Source organism: Mauremys reevesii, linkage group 15 (genome assembly GCF_016161935.1).
Source record: "Mauremys reevesii isolate NIE-2019 linkage group 15, ASM1616193v1, whole genome shotgun sequence".
NCBI lineage: Eukaryota > Metazoa > Chordata > Testudines > Geoemydidae > Mauremys > Mauremys reevesii.
Window position 1 is genome coordinate 6,038,160 of NC_052637.1, and position 15,900 is coordinate 6,054,059.

The 15,900-nt window shown below is 49.0% G+C and overlaps 2 protein-coding genes across 2 annotated transcripts in view; both read right to left on the reverse strand.

Annotated features, from left to right (window-relative positions):
• LOC120383937 (E3 ubiquitin-protein ligase TRIM39-like) overlaps window positions 1–15,900 on the reverse strand; it is a 961,691-nt gene that overhangs the window by 306,026 nt on the left and 639,765 nt on the right. The gene's annotated exons all lie outside the window — the stretch shown is intronic.
• Window positions 5,487–15,900, reverse strand: part of LOC120383451 (E3 ubiquitin-protein ligase TRIM39-like) — a 40,387-nt gene continuing 29,973 nt past the window's right edge. Inside the window, exons 5-7 of the mRNA XM_039501605.1 lie at window positions 7,422–7,442; window positions 7,292–7,318; window positions 5,487–6,046 (exon numbers count right to left, since the gene is read on the reverse strand). Coding sequence (XP_039357539.1) covers window positions 5,487–6,046; window positions 7,292–7,318; window positions 7,422–7,442 — 608 coding nt within the window. The remainder of the gene's footprint in view (window positions 6,047–7,291; window positions 7,319–7,421; window positions 7,443–15,900) is intronic.

Sequence of the window (15,900 nt, forward strand, 5' to 3'; positions counted from 1 at the left end):
GTTTTTGTCTTTCAGATAATCAAAGAACATTAATGCCAGCTGCACAGCATTCAACGTACTATGATTTACTGGCAGTCACAATTATGTTGTGTGTTCTATGTTCTGTCTTGTGGTGTTTGTCTCGTGGCCAAAATTGTTGTGTTTAATATTTTCATGAGATGGTCTGATTTGACATCAAGCGAAAATGTTGCATTGCAATGCAGATACTTGTTTTGTTCAACTTAGAATACAAAGTGTTTGGTTACATCAGAAAAATGTGATATACTAAAGTCTAATACATTTTCTTCAGTAAGAGAAAGAAACTACATTGGCCAAATCTTTTAATTGAGAATTGTTAAAATCATACTGACAGTCTTTGGAAGCAAGGACATGAAAAGTTAACCCACTCCCCATATTGTACAAGGGATCCTTCTGGCTACCTCAGACTTTTAGCCAGAGGGCTGGGGATGGTGGAAAGCTATTGGACTAGAGGTTGTATTAAGTGAACTTCTCAAAGTGGGTGTGCTTGTCCTGGCTTGTTGTTCCAAAGTTCTGTAATAAGGTTATTTTAGTGACAGGGTATATGTGGCATACATTGAATAATAAGACTAATGTACTGTATAACAGTAATATTTATGTGTTCATGGTATAAAAGAAGGTGTATAAGTAAAGGGTAAAAGTTTCCTTTGTATGTTAACGAAAAAAAAGAAAAAAAACGCCAAGAAGGGAGGAAAAAGAGAATGGCTAACATGCGCTGGCCCCAGTCAAGGACACCGCTTGGCTGCCTACCAAGGGAAGGGGGGGGGAATGGTTGCTGCAGTTACACGAGACTGGTGTGCAGCGGCCAGCCCACTCTCCTCCTTGGGGACCTTTTGTAAATATTGAGATTGATTTTATTTAAATGTCTAAATGTTGTGGTTATGAATATGTATTAGTTTTAGTTGATGTATTTACCACTTGGGTTGAAGCTTTTCCCTGCAGGACAGTAGATGTCTTTGCTTACAGATTTTGTACCACGTTTTGGCATCCCTGTGACTATCAACAGTGATCCTGGAACTCATTTTACTGGACAGATTGTAAGGGGGTTATGTGCAACTCACTGCCCTCACCACCCACAGTTGGGACAGTGGAACGCCAGAACGGGACTTACAAAAAATAAACTGGCCAAGATTTGTGCTGAGACACACTTGAAGTGGCCAGATGCCCTTCCTTTGGCACTGATGTGTATGAGAGCCATTCCCAATCGAAAGACTGGACTCAGCCCTCATGAAATTTTGACAGGACACCCAATGCGCCTACCAACTGCATCCCCACTAACCCCAGCTCAGATGGACATTCATTTGCTGGATAACATAATGCTTAAGTATTGTCAGGCACTAATGAAATGTGTTAAGTCTTTTTATACACAGGTGAAGGAAGCACTACCGAAGGATCCTGTGCAACCTTGCAACTTGTTGGGACCAGGAGCCTGGGTCTACATAAAGATCCATCAACGAAGGACTGCCTTGGCTCCACGCTGGAAAGGCCCTTTCCAAGTCCTGCTGACTACCAACACCGTTGTGCAGTGCCACAGACTGACTGCTTGGACCCAGGATTCTCACTGCAAAAAAGACCCCTCCGCATCAGGAGAATTTTCCTACTGATGATTACCCTATTCTTTCTTCTAGTTCCACTGTGCTTCTGGACAGCAGGAAAAAGGACAAGGTGCCGTACTGGCAACCTCTCCCTTGTCCACTGACAGACCAACTGTGCCTTTAGACTTTTCAAGAAGAAGCAAAGCCATTACAGGGTGATATGTGCTGGCAACCTCTCCCCTGTAGGATGCTAAACCACAATTGTTTTGGGAAAGAAGAAGACACACTCACTCCACTGACATTACCAAAGTCCAGGAATTCCTGGCTGAAAAGGACATTGAGAACTGACCCTGGTGAAGAAACAAAGAATTACATACTGGCAGGAAGAAATTTGTGGGACCCATGCTTGGGACTGTGGTATTAATTGGATTTTGGGGTTTATTCTACAGGCTGCGCCCTGTGTTTTGGATAAATCCTTCAGTATGTATTGCCCTCCCTAATTGGATTTTAAATGATATTGCCCTTATCCAGCTTTCACGTCACTTTTACATACCCAGATTGCTCACAAGGGGCTGCCATTAGATTAGCACAACGGAGAACCTGGATTAAGAGGACATTGGGCAGATCCCTATGGGCTGGGGCTAATAGTGTCGTAGCCATTTGGACTATTCTTAAAGGCCACTAGCCTTATTCTTAAAACTCAGCTATCTTAAGTACGGGCTGGAGTTGGTAAGTTACATGTCATTTCCGCCCTTAGTTCTATGACCCAGAAGTTACTGACAGAGATGGTATTGAATATCACTGAGGCTGGGAAGGCATTGCAGTGGGATCTAGACCAGACTTGGCCCACTGCCCTTACTGTCACATCAGGAGTGCCATCTGATCTGTGGTCATGCAGACATACTTGGACACTTTCTGGATGGAAGTGTGGACATTCACAGTGCTCCTTCCAAGCATATGGACCGGTTAGGGTGGGTGTGGGCTCCCACATACCGAATCCTGCTGGGTCCATGGGGAGGATGCGTGTGGAACTGAATTATTTACCAAGACATCTGGGAAATTAGACCACCTGGTATACCTACCTGATTTATAGACAGTACCCCTAGAATAACACCTGACAAGATATACATATTGATCTTACCACTGCTGCAGGCAATTATATCATTTACTGGCCTGCAGATAGAATGCAGATAGAATGTTGCAAGTAGCTCTTAGATTTCAGGTATATTTTGATTGGACTAGAGTAGTGCCTGATCGGTTTCAAAATTTGCTTTCATTGTTACCAAAGGTTCAAAGGATCTCTGAATTGCAAGGGCAAATTCACATGCTTTGGAATATATATCAAGCTGAAAAGAATGCCTTTCATACAGCTTATAGAGTGTTTACTTTATGTACTAGGTATGATGTTTTATGCTTTGTAATCAAAATTGTACAACAGCCCCATTATATTATTCCTATGGGAATGTTATTGTTTGTCGTGTTGTTAGTTAGTTTAGGATTATGTTATTGTTGTTGTTTTTGAAAAAAACATAATTATAGTAATAATACCTTTCATGATCATGCTAATCATGCATTGTCATTACATCCCTTGACAACCCCTAAGATTGACATATCTGCTGTAGAATCTGAACTCCATGGTTTAATGCGAATTGAGATTTGAAATTGTTTGTTGTACTAGAAGTACAAAAGGGGGGAGTGTGGAAGCAAGTAAAGAATTAATAAGGATTTGAAGGGGATTTTAATGCGTGTCAGTCAGTTAGCAAGAGTCAGGCCATACTGTGACCCTTATGACGTGAGATTTGTAGAAGCAAGATAATGTAAGACAGAGTGAACTGTGTGAAAGTATTACGACCTTGCAATGTGCAGTCTTGCTTTTTCTAGTAAGATAGCAGAAAAGCTTATGTATAAACAAAATGTATTTGTTGCTTTTTACTGTCTCCATGATTGCTAGAAATTGTCTGTAACAAAGGTATAAAGGCTTGATGTAATTGTTTACCAGTTGAGAGACCTGTCCAGGACCCTGTGTCCTATGGCACTCTCTCCCTCCATGGTAATTACTGGAGAAATAATAAAGTATTTAATCTTGCTGCACCCAAACAAAAAGCGAGAACTAAGTTTTTCTTCGACAACATCCACCAATGTAATATACGCCATCATATGCCAGCAATGCCCCTCTTCTATGTACATCGGCCAAACGGGACAGTCCCTACGGAAAAGGATAAATGGACACAAATCAGATATTAGGAACGGCAATATACAAAAACCTGTAGGAGAACACTTCAGTCTCCCTGGACACACAATAGCAGATCTAAAGGTAGCTATCCTGTAGCAAAAAAACTTCAGGACCAGACTTCAAAGAGAAACTGCTGAGCTTCAGTTCATCTGAAAATTTGACACCATCAGCTCAGGATTAAACAAAGACTGTGAATGGCTTGCCAACTACAAAAGCAGTTTCTCCTCCCTTGATTTTCACACCTCAACTGCTAGAAGAGGGCCTCATCCTCTCTGATTGAACTAACCTCATTATCTCTAGCCTGCTTCTTGCTTGCATATATATACCTGCCCCTGGAAATTTCCACTACATGCATCACCCACGAAAGGTCATGCTCCAATACATCTGTTAGTCTATAAGGTGCCACAGGACTCTTTGCTGCTTTTATTTTTTTTGTACTCTAAACCTCACATGACAACAAAAATATCACCCTTTCAACTGATTTATGGCTGAGAAGAAAGGTTTCCCAATAAAGCTTCACCAAATTTCATGTTATGTGTCACTAAGTGCCAGTGTCTATAATACAATTAAGTTTATTTGTGATGATTCAGTAAAGGAACACAACCCCTTCTCTATTTCTTTATCAAACTACATTTGTTGTGTCCTTATAACCAAAAACATGAAGAACCTGGCAATTCATTGGAATCAACAGAGGATACTGACAGTCCATTGCCTGCAAATAATTTTTTAAAAGAAAAATAAACTAAAAAAAATGGAGATTGTAGAAGAGATTTCTATTTATAGGAAGATAGTGTTTGAGGTTGGGGACTGTGTTTTGTTAATTGATGTGAGAAAAAGGAAGGAAGGTCATATCTTGATTACTAATTATATGTAGCTAGAAAGTTCATAATCACATGAATTAATGCTGACAGAATTTCAAAGAACATTATATAATCTTGTGTGAGTTAAGTTAAATATATTGCTTAATTAATTCTATCATTATTTCACCTATTTATTGTTAAAGGTGTAGTGCAGGAGGTGGGTGCATGTGCCCTGCCTTCCAGAGAGAACCAGTCAAGACAATAAAGACAGGGGGAGAGAGAGAGAGAGAGAGAGGAGCTGCACATGTGTGTAGTTGTGATGTTTATAACACATATACATTGTAAACTGAACAACCCAGTCTGAGAATTAATACTTTATTTTGTTAAGATAAATATTTTGGATTTCTTGAAATTCCACAGTTGAAATTCAAATGACATTATTTAGAGAAGTTAAACTTCAATATAGATTTGAGGGAAGAATCAAAAAATAAATGTCAATTCAATTTCTAAAAATATGTTTAGATGCTTGTTTCTGAAGTACTGTTAGAATGTAAATTAAAATATTCTTTTATTTACACCTTGTTACAATAATATTTTCTAAATTAGAATCATCTTTTTTCTTTCGTATTTTACATTGAGTTTTTACAGGGGTAGAAAATTCTGACAGGCGTGAATCACCCCCATCCACCACCATCTGCTACCCCTGGGGCAGGGGACAGAAAAGGTGGGGGCTGGGGATTCCCAGGTGTCTGGTTTTCGACTGGAACCTCCAGTTGAAAAGGGAAACTGGCAGCGTCCGGTCAGCACAGAAAGTCCAATTGCTGCAGTAACTGGCCCCCAGCACTGTGGAGGGGAGAGCAGCAGCACTGGGAGGGGCCAGTCTGTGCCGCGGGGTCACTGTCAGGGACAGAGATTCCCTCCGTCCTGAGCTGGGACCGGGGAGATGATCAGGGGAGCCGTGTTTGTACCCCCAGAACCGACACCAGGATTGAAATAAGGACAAAGCATCTCAGAGAAGGTTCCAGTGAAAGTGTAGAGATGGGACCTGTCAGTCACATTGTAAAACGAGACCTCACCCACCTCATAGTCCAGGAAAATCCCCACCTGGCTGGGCCTGACGCTCACGGGGAGGGAGGTCGGGGGGGAGGTGAGGGCCTTGTATCCCCCATCCCTCAGCCACACGGCCCAGTATCCATCCTCAGGTGTCCATATAATCTTCCCCTTCCTGTTCACAGATTCCCTGCAAACCCCCAGAGTCCACTCAGTCTTGTCTCCCACCTCCACCTCCCAGTAATGCCTCCCGCCTATAAAACGCTCAGTGCCCAGGACACCGACACAAAGATCAAATCTCTCAGGGTTGTCGGGCAGATCCTGCCAAGTGTCTCCGAATCTCACACGTTTCCGATCCTCAGACAGGATGAGTCTGGGATTTGCCGTGTCTGGATCCAGAGTCACGTCCACTGGGGAGAGAGTCACAGAGTCAGGGCTGGGGGCAGGGGCTGGTCACTGGGATCGAAGGGAAATTAACCTGCATCCCCGTTAATCACTGGGGGTTGTTGCCTGAGGGGAGTCAGGGCCCCTCTGCCTGTGAGGAGACAATGAGAGGAAAGGGCAGGAGGAGCGGGGGAGGAGTGGGAAGATGACGGGGAGGGGAGAAGTTGATGCTGGGAGAGGAAAGGGGAGGGGAGGTGACAGGAGCGGGGGTGGAGAGAGGGGCAGAGAGAGGGGCAGGCACAAGGGCTATGGGGGGGATAAGAGAAGGTACGGGCACCAGGCAGCAGAGGGGGGTGAAGGGCAGGTTCCAGGGGGCTGCAGGGGGTGAGGGAGGGGTGGGCACTAGGGAAGAAGAAGGGAATGGACCCCAGGGGGCACAGGGAAGCAAGGGAAGGGGCAGGCACCAGGGGGCAGAGGGGTGTGAGGGAATGGGGAGCTCCAATGGGGCAGAGGAAATCAAGGGGAGGGTGAGCTGCCAGGGGGTGAGATGATGAGGACAGGGGCAGGTGGAACCATGGGGGTGGCGAATGAACAGGCATCAGTGCCAAAGGGGCAGAATGGGGGTGAGGGAGCAAGTGAGCAGAAGGGGGGCAGAGAGAGGGGTGTGGAGAAGGGCAGGCCCTAGGGGGGCAGAAGCGTGTGCAGGGAGATGTGGGCACCAGGAGGGCAGAGGGAGGATGAAGGGAGGGTGGGACCAAGAGGTTAGGAGAGGGTGAGGGGAGGGGTGCGGCAGTGCTGAAGTGAGGGGAAGGGCTGAGACCAGGGGTCCCAAAGGGGGTGAGGGAAGGGACTTGCACCAGGCAGGCAGAGGAGACAAAGGAAACAGCAGGCACCAGGGATGCAGATGGGGCCAAGGTAGAGCTGGGACTTGGGGCAGAGGAGGAGCTGGCACCAGGGGACTGGAGGGGTGGTGAGGGGTGCAGGTGTCACGGAGCCAGAGGGGGAGGGGAGGGGCAGGGGTGAGAAATAAAGAGAAGGTGGCATGGGCGATGGTGGCAGAGGGGTGAGAGGAGAGCAGGGTCAGTGGGGCACAGGGTGGTGAGGGGGTGGGCACCAGGGAGGAAGGAGACAAGGGGAGGGTCAGGTGTTGGGGGCCAGGGGGAGGGAGGGAAAGGGTTGGCACCAGGATAGCGTGCAGGGAAAGGAGCAGAGAGCTCCCAGGGGGAGATGGGGCCTTGCCATGGATAAAACATCAGTGGTATGTACAGTACCTGCGTAGAGCTGGGCGCGTCTCCACCCTGCAACCAAACACAGAGAGAGGGGTGAGAACGCCCCTGAACACCGACACACTGAGCAGGAGACAATGTCACACAGGGTGATACTGGGGGGAATGGAACTTACTGAGCTCAGCCTGGAGTTTGTCTAAAAATAAAACAAAGAGAAATGAGGCAATATCACATTATCTTGCAAAAGAGAAGCGAGTCAAAAAGACCTTAAAGCAAGGAAGTTACAATCCTGGGGCTTGGCTACAGTGGAGAGTTGCAGTGCTGGTGGAGGCTTTACAGTGCTGCAACTTAGTCACCGTCCACACTTGCAAGGTACATACAGCGCTGCATCTCCCTGGCTGCAGTGCTGGCTGTACTCCTGCTCTGCCTCGGGTATAACTATTGCAGCGCTGGTGATGCAGCGCTGGAGTGCAAGTGTAAACAGTGATTAATCTTACTACGCTGTAACTGACCTCTGGAATTTTCCCATAATGCTTTTAACTAATTTACTCTCTTTGTTTTGTTATGATGCCTCTCTGTTTTGTTGTGAACTTGGGGCTCCGGTAGCTGCTTATCTAAAAAACAAACACAGCTCCTGTTTGCTGTGAATGAGGCAGGCAGGGGGATGAATGTCTACAGCTAGTGTTTGCTTGAGGAGAGAAACAGCACGCCGGGGGGTGGGGAGAAAGGGAGTCTGTTGGAGCAGCTGCTTATCTGGTCTGCAGGCTATTTGCATTTAAGAGTGAATGAGGGGTCGAGGAAATGGTCAGATTTTGCAAGGCAGGAAGCTGACACAGAATTTGCAAGGCAGGGAGCTGACACACAGTGTCGGCTCCAAAAATCCACTCTCTCTCTCTCTCTCCCCCGCTCCCTGTCGCACTCCACCCCACCCCCCTCTTTTGAAAAGCACGTTGCAGCCACTTGAACGCTGGGATAGCTGCCCATAATGCACCGAGCAGTTTGCATTCCCAACAGCGCTGCAAATGCTGCAAATGTGGCCACACTGCAGCGCTGGTAACTGTCAGTGTGGTCACACACCAGCGCTTTCCCTACACAGCTGTACGAACACAGCAGTAACTCCCAGCGCTGCACATCTGCAAGTGTAGCCATGGCCTTAGACTCAGCTTGGAGGCTACAGCAGCAGCCAGACACCTGAACCTAGGCTGACCGGGCAGCAAATGTGAAAAATCGGGATGGTGGTGAGGGGTAATAGGAACCTATATAAGAAAATGACCCCAAAATTGGGACTGTCCCTTTAAAATTGGGACATCTGGTCACCCTACCTGAACCCCCGAGCAACAAAGGAATCAGCAAGGGGAGAAATACAGTAACCCCACCTGGCCAGGTGCAAGGAGTTGTTAGAACCAAACAGGGATTCCTCTGCAAATGGAAAATATTAACCCTGTGAAGCCAGCAGAAAAGAGCATGCAGTACATCAGGTGAAATGGATGATGAGAATTAGGAGGCTAAATGCAATTAGCAGAGTGAACAGCCAGAGGTATAAAACAAATACCAGGGAAATATTTCAGTCCATCAGAATCAGGAAGCCTGTGAGAGAATCAATGGGTCCCCTGGATCAGCAGCAGGGAAAGGGAGCAACTGGGGAGAGTAAGGACAATGCTGAGAGACTGACTGGTTTCTTTGCATCAGTTTTCACCACAGAGGTTGCTGGGGAGTAACCTGCCCTGGAGCTGCTCTGTTCAGGAAATTAATATCAAGGATTGAGGAATGAAGAGGAGATATTGGAACAAACGGACAAACTAAAGATCCAGCAGCTACCAAGAGCAGCGTAGATCCCTGCCGGACAGATTTGGAGAGGGGATTTTTCACACCCCTGAGCCAGAAAGTAGAGCACTATAAAATTTAAGTGTAGACAAGTCCTTAAACTGCTCTTGTTACACGGGTATAACACCCCATGTCAGCGCTGTTATCCCGTAATGGGAGTGAGTTTTTCTGGTTTAGCTTGTGCCTTTAGCTATGGCAGCTTTTCCCTGGGGGCTTGGCTACACTGGAGAGTTGCAGCGCTGGTGGTGGTTTTACAGCGTTGCAACTCACTCACCGTCCACACTTGCAAGACACATACAGCACTCTATCTCCCTGGCTACAGCACTGGTTGTACTCCACCTCGACCTAGGGAATAATGACTATAGCATTGCTGATGCAGCGCTGCTCCGCCAGTGTGGCTACCAAAAGTGCTGTTATTGGCCTCCAGAGGTATTCGGAGGTATCCCAGAATGCCTGTTCTAGCCACTCTGCTCATCAGTTCGAACTCTACTGCCCTGTCCTCAGGTGACCAACTGTCAGACCCGCCCTGTAAATGCCCCGGGAATTTTAAAAATCCCCTTCCTGTTTGCTCAGACAGGTGTGGAGTGCAATCAGTGAATCTTTCCAGGTGACCATGAATCCATGTGGCAAATGACCCCCAGCATGGAGCAATGGTGAGTTGCTGGATCTCATCAGTGTTTGGGGGGAGGAAGCTGTGCAGTCCCAGCTGTGCTCCAGTTGTAGGAATTACAATACCTTTGGCCAGGTATCAAAGGCAATGCTGGAAAGGGGCCATGACCGAGACATGCTGCAGTGCAGGGTTAAAGTGAAGGAGCTGCGGAGTGCCTACTGCAAAGCCCGTGAGGGAAGCCGCCACTCCGGTGCTGCCCCCACAACCTGCCGTTTTTACAAAGAGCTGGATGCAGTACTTGGGGGTGACCCCACCTCCACTCCGAGGACCACCATGGACACTTCAGAGCGGAGGGGGGGAGGAGGAGGAGGAGGAAAGCGAGAGTGAGGGTAATGGGGTGGGGGAGACACCCTGGAGTCCCAGGAGGCATGCAGCCAGGAGCTCTTCTCAAGCCAGGAGGAAGGTAGCCAGTTGCAGCAGCCAATACTTGGTGGAGGACAAGCACAGGAGCGGGTTCCCGGTAAGCAGCTTTTATTTTCAGGATGGAATTTTTTTGGGAGAGGAGAGAGGGTTAGGGCTGCATTCATGCATGCCTAGATGCAGAACAGTGCATTGATTTGGTCTATCATGTCGGGGTAATCGGCCTCGGTAATCTCTTCAAAAGTTTCAGCCAGAGCGTGGGCAATGCACTTGCGCAAGTTTATTGGGAGAGCCACTGTGGTCCTTTGTCCCAGTCAGGCTAATGCGGCCGTGCCACTGTGCCACGAGGGGTGGGGGGACCATTGCAAGACACAGGCAAGCTGCATAGGGGCCAGGGCAGAATCCGCATTGAAGTAGAAGACCCTCCCGTGCTTCCCAGGTGACCTGAAGCAGCGAGATATCTTCCAGGATAACTTCCTGTGGAAAATGTTGGGATAGTGTTCAGTGTAGGTGCCCTCTGCAGCTGTTTGTTTTCCCCAACTCACAGAAACCCCAGTACAGCCCTGAACCAGTCCCCCTTACTCACCATTTCGGGGATCCAGTGGGTTATGTGCGTTCTCTTTGGCATGGGAAATTTATGCTATTGTGAAGACTGTTACTGTGGAGGAATAACTCTGTCTGGTATAAACAATGCGGCCTCTGTTAAGTGTTGCATTTTGGCTTTACAGATGCAACTTTGAGATCTCGGCTGTCCCTGCTGAGACACTACAAAACCTCCAGAAGAAGCCGCAAAAAAGCAAAGAAGACATGCTGCAAAAAGTTATGCAGCAATCTCTCACGGAGAATCAAAAAGCGCAGGACTGGAGGGAAAGGGAAAGCAGGATCCGCCAGAAAAACATAGCGCAGAGGAAGAAAAGCACGAAGCAGCTGATAAGGATCCTGGAGCGCCAAGCAGACTCTATCCAGGTGCTCGTAACCATGCAGGCGGAGCAATACCGCGCCCCCCCCCCACCCCCACTGCCCTTGTCCCAAAGCTCTTTCCATTGTGCCCCCATGTCAGCTCAAAACCCCTTCCCCAACATCCAGGTTCTTACCACCACCAGCTGCCTCCAACACCTGTACCTTCACCAACTAGCCCTGAGAACTACGACCCTTACCCTCTGCACTCAACCCCCATCACCATGCAGTATAGCCATCCTGAAGTGCAGTAGTCATTGCACAGCACTCCAGACAGGACATATTCAAGCCTGTGACCGTACAGTTCCCCACCCCACCCCCCCTGCCCTTTTAGGTTCCCAAAAAGTTGTGTGTCTGTCAATAAAGTAATTTTCTTTTCAATAAATGAATTCTTGGCTTTGAAAACAGTCTTTATTATTGCAGAAAGTCAAAGATACCTTAGCCCAGGAAAGAAACAGGCACTGCAAATCAGCTTAGGAAATACAGATTCCTACTTACATTGTAGCCACTGCACTTCACTCATGTGCAAGGCACCAAACATTACTGTTGGCTTTCAGCCTTAAATTCCTCCCTCAAGGCATCCCTAATCCTCGCAGCCCTGTGCTGGGCCTCTCTAGTAGCCCTGCTCTCTGGCTGTGCAAATTCAGCCTCCAGGTGTTGAACCTCGGAGGTCCATGCCTGACTGAATCTTTCACCCTTCCCTTCACAAATATTATGGAGGGTACAGCATGCGGATATAACCGCGGGGATGCTGCTTTCCCCCAAGTCCAACTTCCCATACAGAGATCGCCAGCGCCCCTTTAAACGGCCAAAAGCACACTCCACGGTCATTCAGCACCGGCTCAGCCTGTAGTTGAACCGTTCCTTGCTGCTGTCAAGGCTCCCTGTGTATGGTTTCATGAGCCACTGCATTAATGGGTAAGCGGGGTCTCCAAGGATCACAATGGGCATTTCAATGTCCCCTACTGGGATCTTCTGGTCTGGGAAAAAAATCCCGGCCTGCATCTTCCTGAACAGGCCACTGTTCCGAAAGATGCGTGCATCATGCACCTTTCCAGGCCAGCCTGCGTTAATGTCGATGAAACGCCCATGGTGATCCACAAGCGCCTGAAGAACCATAGAGAAATACCCCTTCCAATTAACATACTCAGATGCTAGGTGTGGGGGGGTGCCATAATAGGAATATGCATCCCATCTATCGCCCCTCCACAGTTAGGGAAACCCATTTGTGCAACCCATCCACAATGTCCTGAATATTCCCCACAGTCACGGTTCTTCTTAGCAGAATGCGATTAATGGCCCTGCAAACTTACATCAACACGATTCCAATGGTCAACTTTCCCACTCCAAACTGGTTGACCAATCGGTAGCTGTCTGGAGTTGCCAGCTTCCAGATTGCAATAGCCACCCACTTCTCCACCGGCAGGGCAGCTCTCACTGTCGTGTCTTTGTGCCGCAGGGTGGGGGCGAGCTCAGCACACAGTCCCATGAAAGGCTTTTCTCATCCAAACGTTCTGCAGCCACTGATTGTCATCCCAGACTTCCATGACGATGTGATCCCACCACTCAGTGCTTGTTTCCCAAGCCCAAAAGCGGCGTTCCACGGTGCTGAGCATGTCTGTGAATGCCACAAGCAATTTCGTGTTGTACACATTATGCGACTCGCTATCATTGTCGGAACTCCTCATTGTCACTTTGGAGCTGAAGGAATAGCTCAACTGCCAAACGTGATGTGCTGGCGAGACTCGTCAGCATATTCCTCAGCAGTTTGGGCTCCATTTCCTGCAGACCGAAATGGAACACAGAATCGTACTGCACAGAAACCATTGAAAGATGCAAGATGGCGCCAAATGTTGAGGGAAACACAGGGATTGCTGGGATGTGAAGCAACGCATCAAGGGGCATTGGGACAGGAAGCAGAATGACCCGCACCCTCCGCCCCCTTCCCACAACCCATGGCGCCAGAATGGGAAGAGGTGCTCTGTGGGATAGCTGTCCATAATGCACCACTCCCAACACCGCTGCAAATGCTGCAAATGTGGCCACACTGCAGCGCTTTCCCTACACAGCTGTACAAAGACAGCTTTAACTCCCAGCGCTGCACACCTGCAAGTGTAGCCAAATCCTGGGTGAAGGGCAGCAGCACAGACCATGATCTCTGCTGCACTGTGCCCTGGCCCCCTCTCCTGACACCCTCCTCTTTTTCTCAGGTCCATCTCCCACACCCCTACAATAGGGCTTGTGAGTGGGTCCTCAGGAGGCAGCCTGCAGGTGTTCTCTGCACTGCTTGCACTGGAGGAATCCTCCCCTAGCTGCATCCAGGCCTTCTGGAGCCCTTTTATGCTGCTCTGGTCTTTTTACTGACCATAAAGGGGTTGAAGTGTGGGTGAAAAACTCACCTTCCATTTATTAAAATGTGCCCAGCTTTTATGGGTATGAAGATATAATTGAGCAAGTGACCTTGGTGTAAGCAGTGCTCCAGCCCACGGAGATCTGCCTGAGTCTGCAGGCAGTGCTGTTTGCTGCTCACACTCAGCACAGTGGGATTGGGAGGCTGACACTAAGGCCTGATCAATTACAATTTAATTATCACCATTTGCAATTATCTCACTACTGATCATTTTAGCAGAAACATCCAACTTCTGTGCTTCTCCCTCACAGCTGGATGAGGACAGGTACTGGGGAGGGTGGCAGTGGGGCAAGGGCAGCGGGCACTGAGGCAGCTACCTGTCATCAAAGGTTGATGCGGTGAGGAACAGTGAATACAGGCTCCTCCCTGCACCACCCAAATACAATGTGAGCTCTGTGCCTGCTAAAATAGGGAGGGGAGAGGGGAGATACATTCTCCCTCCCTTCCTCCAAGTACGAAATGCCTCCTGGTCCTGGATACCAGAACAAACACACACACACACACACACACACACACACACACGGAGCACATGGTCACTGAGGGTGAAATCCTGCCCCTTCCCTCTTTACATGGCTGTGGAAAGGCCAGGACATGGGAGTGGCGGGGATCCCATGTGAGGGATGCTGTTAAACACTGGACAAGTCTCAGTCCCCAACAGTGACTCTGGCCCAACTGGTCTAGGGCTACTCACGGCGCTGTGTCCATAGTTTCCATGGGGTTTTAGGACAAATGGCCCCTTCCCCTTCAGAGCCCGTCTGTGTCAGCGCGAGCAGCCCTGAGTTCACTGCTTGGGCTCTGATGCTGATACGGCAACATTCCCCATCACTCGTTCAAACACCAGCACATTATTTGTAATTGTTCCATCCCACGTGTTTTTTACACTTTCTCCATCAGACACGTGTAGCCCCCTCCCACCCCATCAGAATTGTCTCTGTGCAAATACCTTCCCCCCACAACCCCTGCTGAAATGGGGTCTCTGCTCATTTCCCACCCATCTCCCCATTGCTCTGTGGTGCCCCCACTTCAGGCACTGCAGCACTCACTTCCCTAGCTGCAGCCTGGACCATCACTTCCCATGGGCCTCCAAGGGGGAAAAACGTATGATTATATTCAGAATCAAATAGAAAAGTCCGTCCTTTACTCATTTTAAAATCAGTGGGGTCAGAACTGGGTTTACATATTTATGGTGAAGCTTAAAGCAGATCTGCGGTAGTTACAAAATATGGAAACAAATGGAGAGACACAGAAAGGTCTGTCTGTGGAGGTCCCTGCACCCCCATCCTAGGCCAACTCCTGACCTGTGGGTGGTGCCTGTCCCCTGGGAAAATAATACCTGGGAACAATTCCCCCTAGGCAGGGGTGGCTCTAGACACCAGCGTGCCAAGCAGGCGCTTGGGGCGGCCGTTTCCCGGAGGGGCGGCATTTGGCTCCGGTGGAGCTCCCGCCGGCATGCCTGCGGCAGGTCCACCGGAGCCTGGGACGAGCGGACCTGCCGCAGGCATGACTGCGGCGGGACCCGTTTTCCCGCGGCTCCGGTTGAGCTCCGCATGCGCGGCTGCGGCAGGTCCGCTCGTCCCGGGCTCCGGTGGACCTGCCGCAGGCATGCCGGCAGGAGCTCAACCGGAGCCGCGGGAAGAGGGGACCCGCCGCGGGACCGGGGAAGGGCGGCGCAGCGCTCCGCGCTGCTTGGGGCAGCCCAATTTCTAGAGCCGCCCCTGCCCCTAGGGCTTGGGTAGATGGGAGGTGCCACAGCTAAGAATGGGGTGGAGAGGCCTTTCTTTAGCTAGATGCTCAGGTCAGCATGGGTCAAGGAGGGGTGTATGGATGGGCCACTACAGGCATTGCCTCTAAGATCAGCTGTTTCCCCACGTGGCGCTCGTCCCCTTGGTGCGTCAGCGCTGGGTTACCAACACTGCAGGAAATGGAGGTCGTGTCATGTCTGCCAGTCACTGCTGAGCACAGCCTGAGCGAGAGCATCTTGTGCCCAGTGTGAGCAGCATCTCAGAGCAGCCGTGCAAATCCCGAGTGTGTTTGTGTTATTACAGCATTCTAGCCACAGCTCACCAGTGCAGCTGATGCAGAGAATTCTCTGAAAGGCCCCGGGAACAAGACAGTGACAGTTAATTGTTCTTGATATTTTAGAGGTTGGAAATGAGCCCAACATAGCTCTCCCTGCGCACATTCACAAATTTTCCATACAGCTCAAAACGAGTTAATCCCCAGCACCTACACATGGACTCAACCCACATAATGTATGTGTTAAAACCACAAACTAAACCAGTTCACACCTGGTGGTGACAGAGTGTGTAGCTGACAGTTCTAAAGGTACAGAATTTAGTTCCAACTTTCACAAGTACAAAGTTCAGCTCCTTTCTGCTTCTCTGAATTACCTGCTTCCAGCCCCACTGGGAAATCATTGTAACAGACATTTCC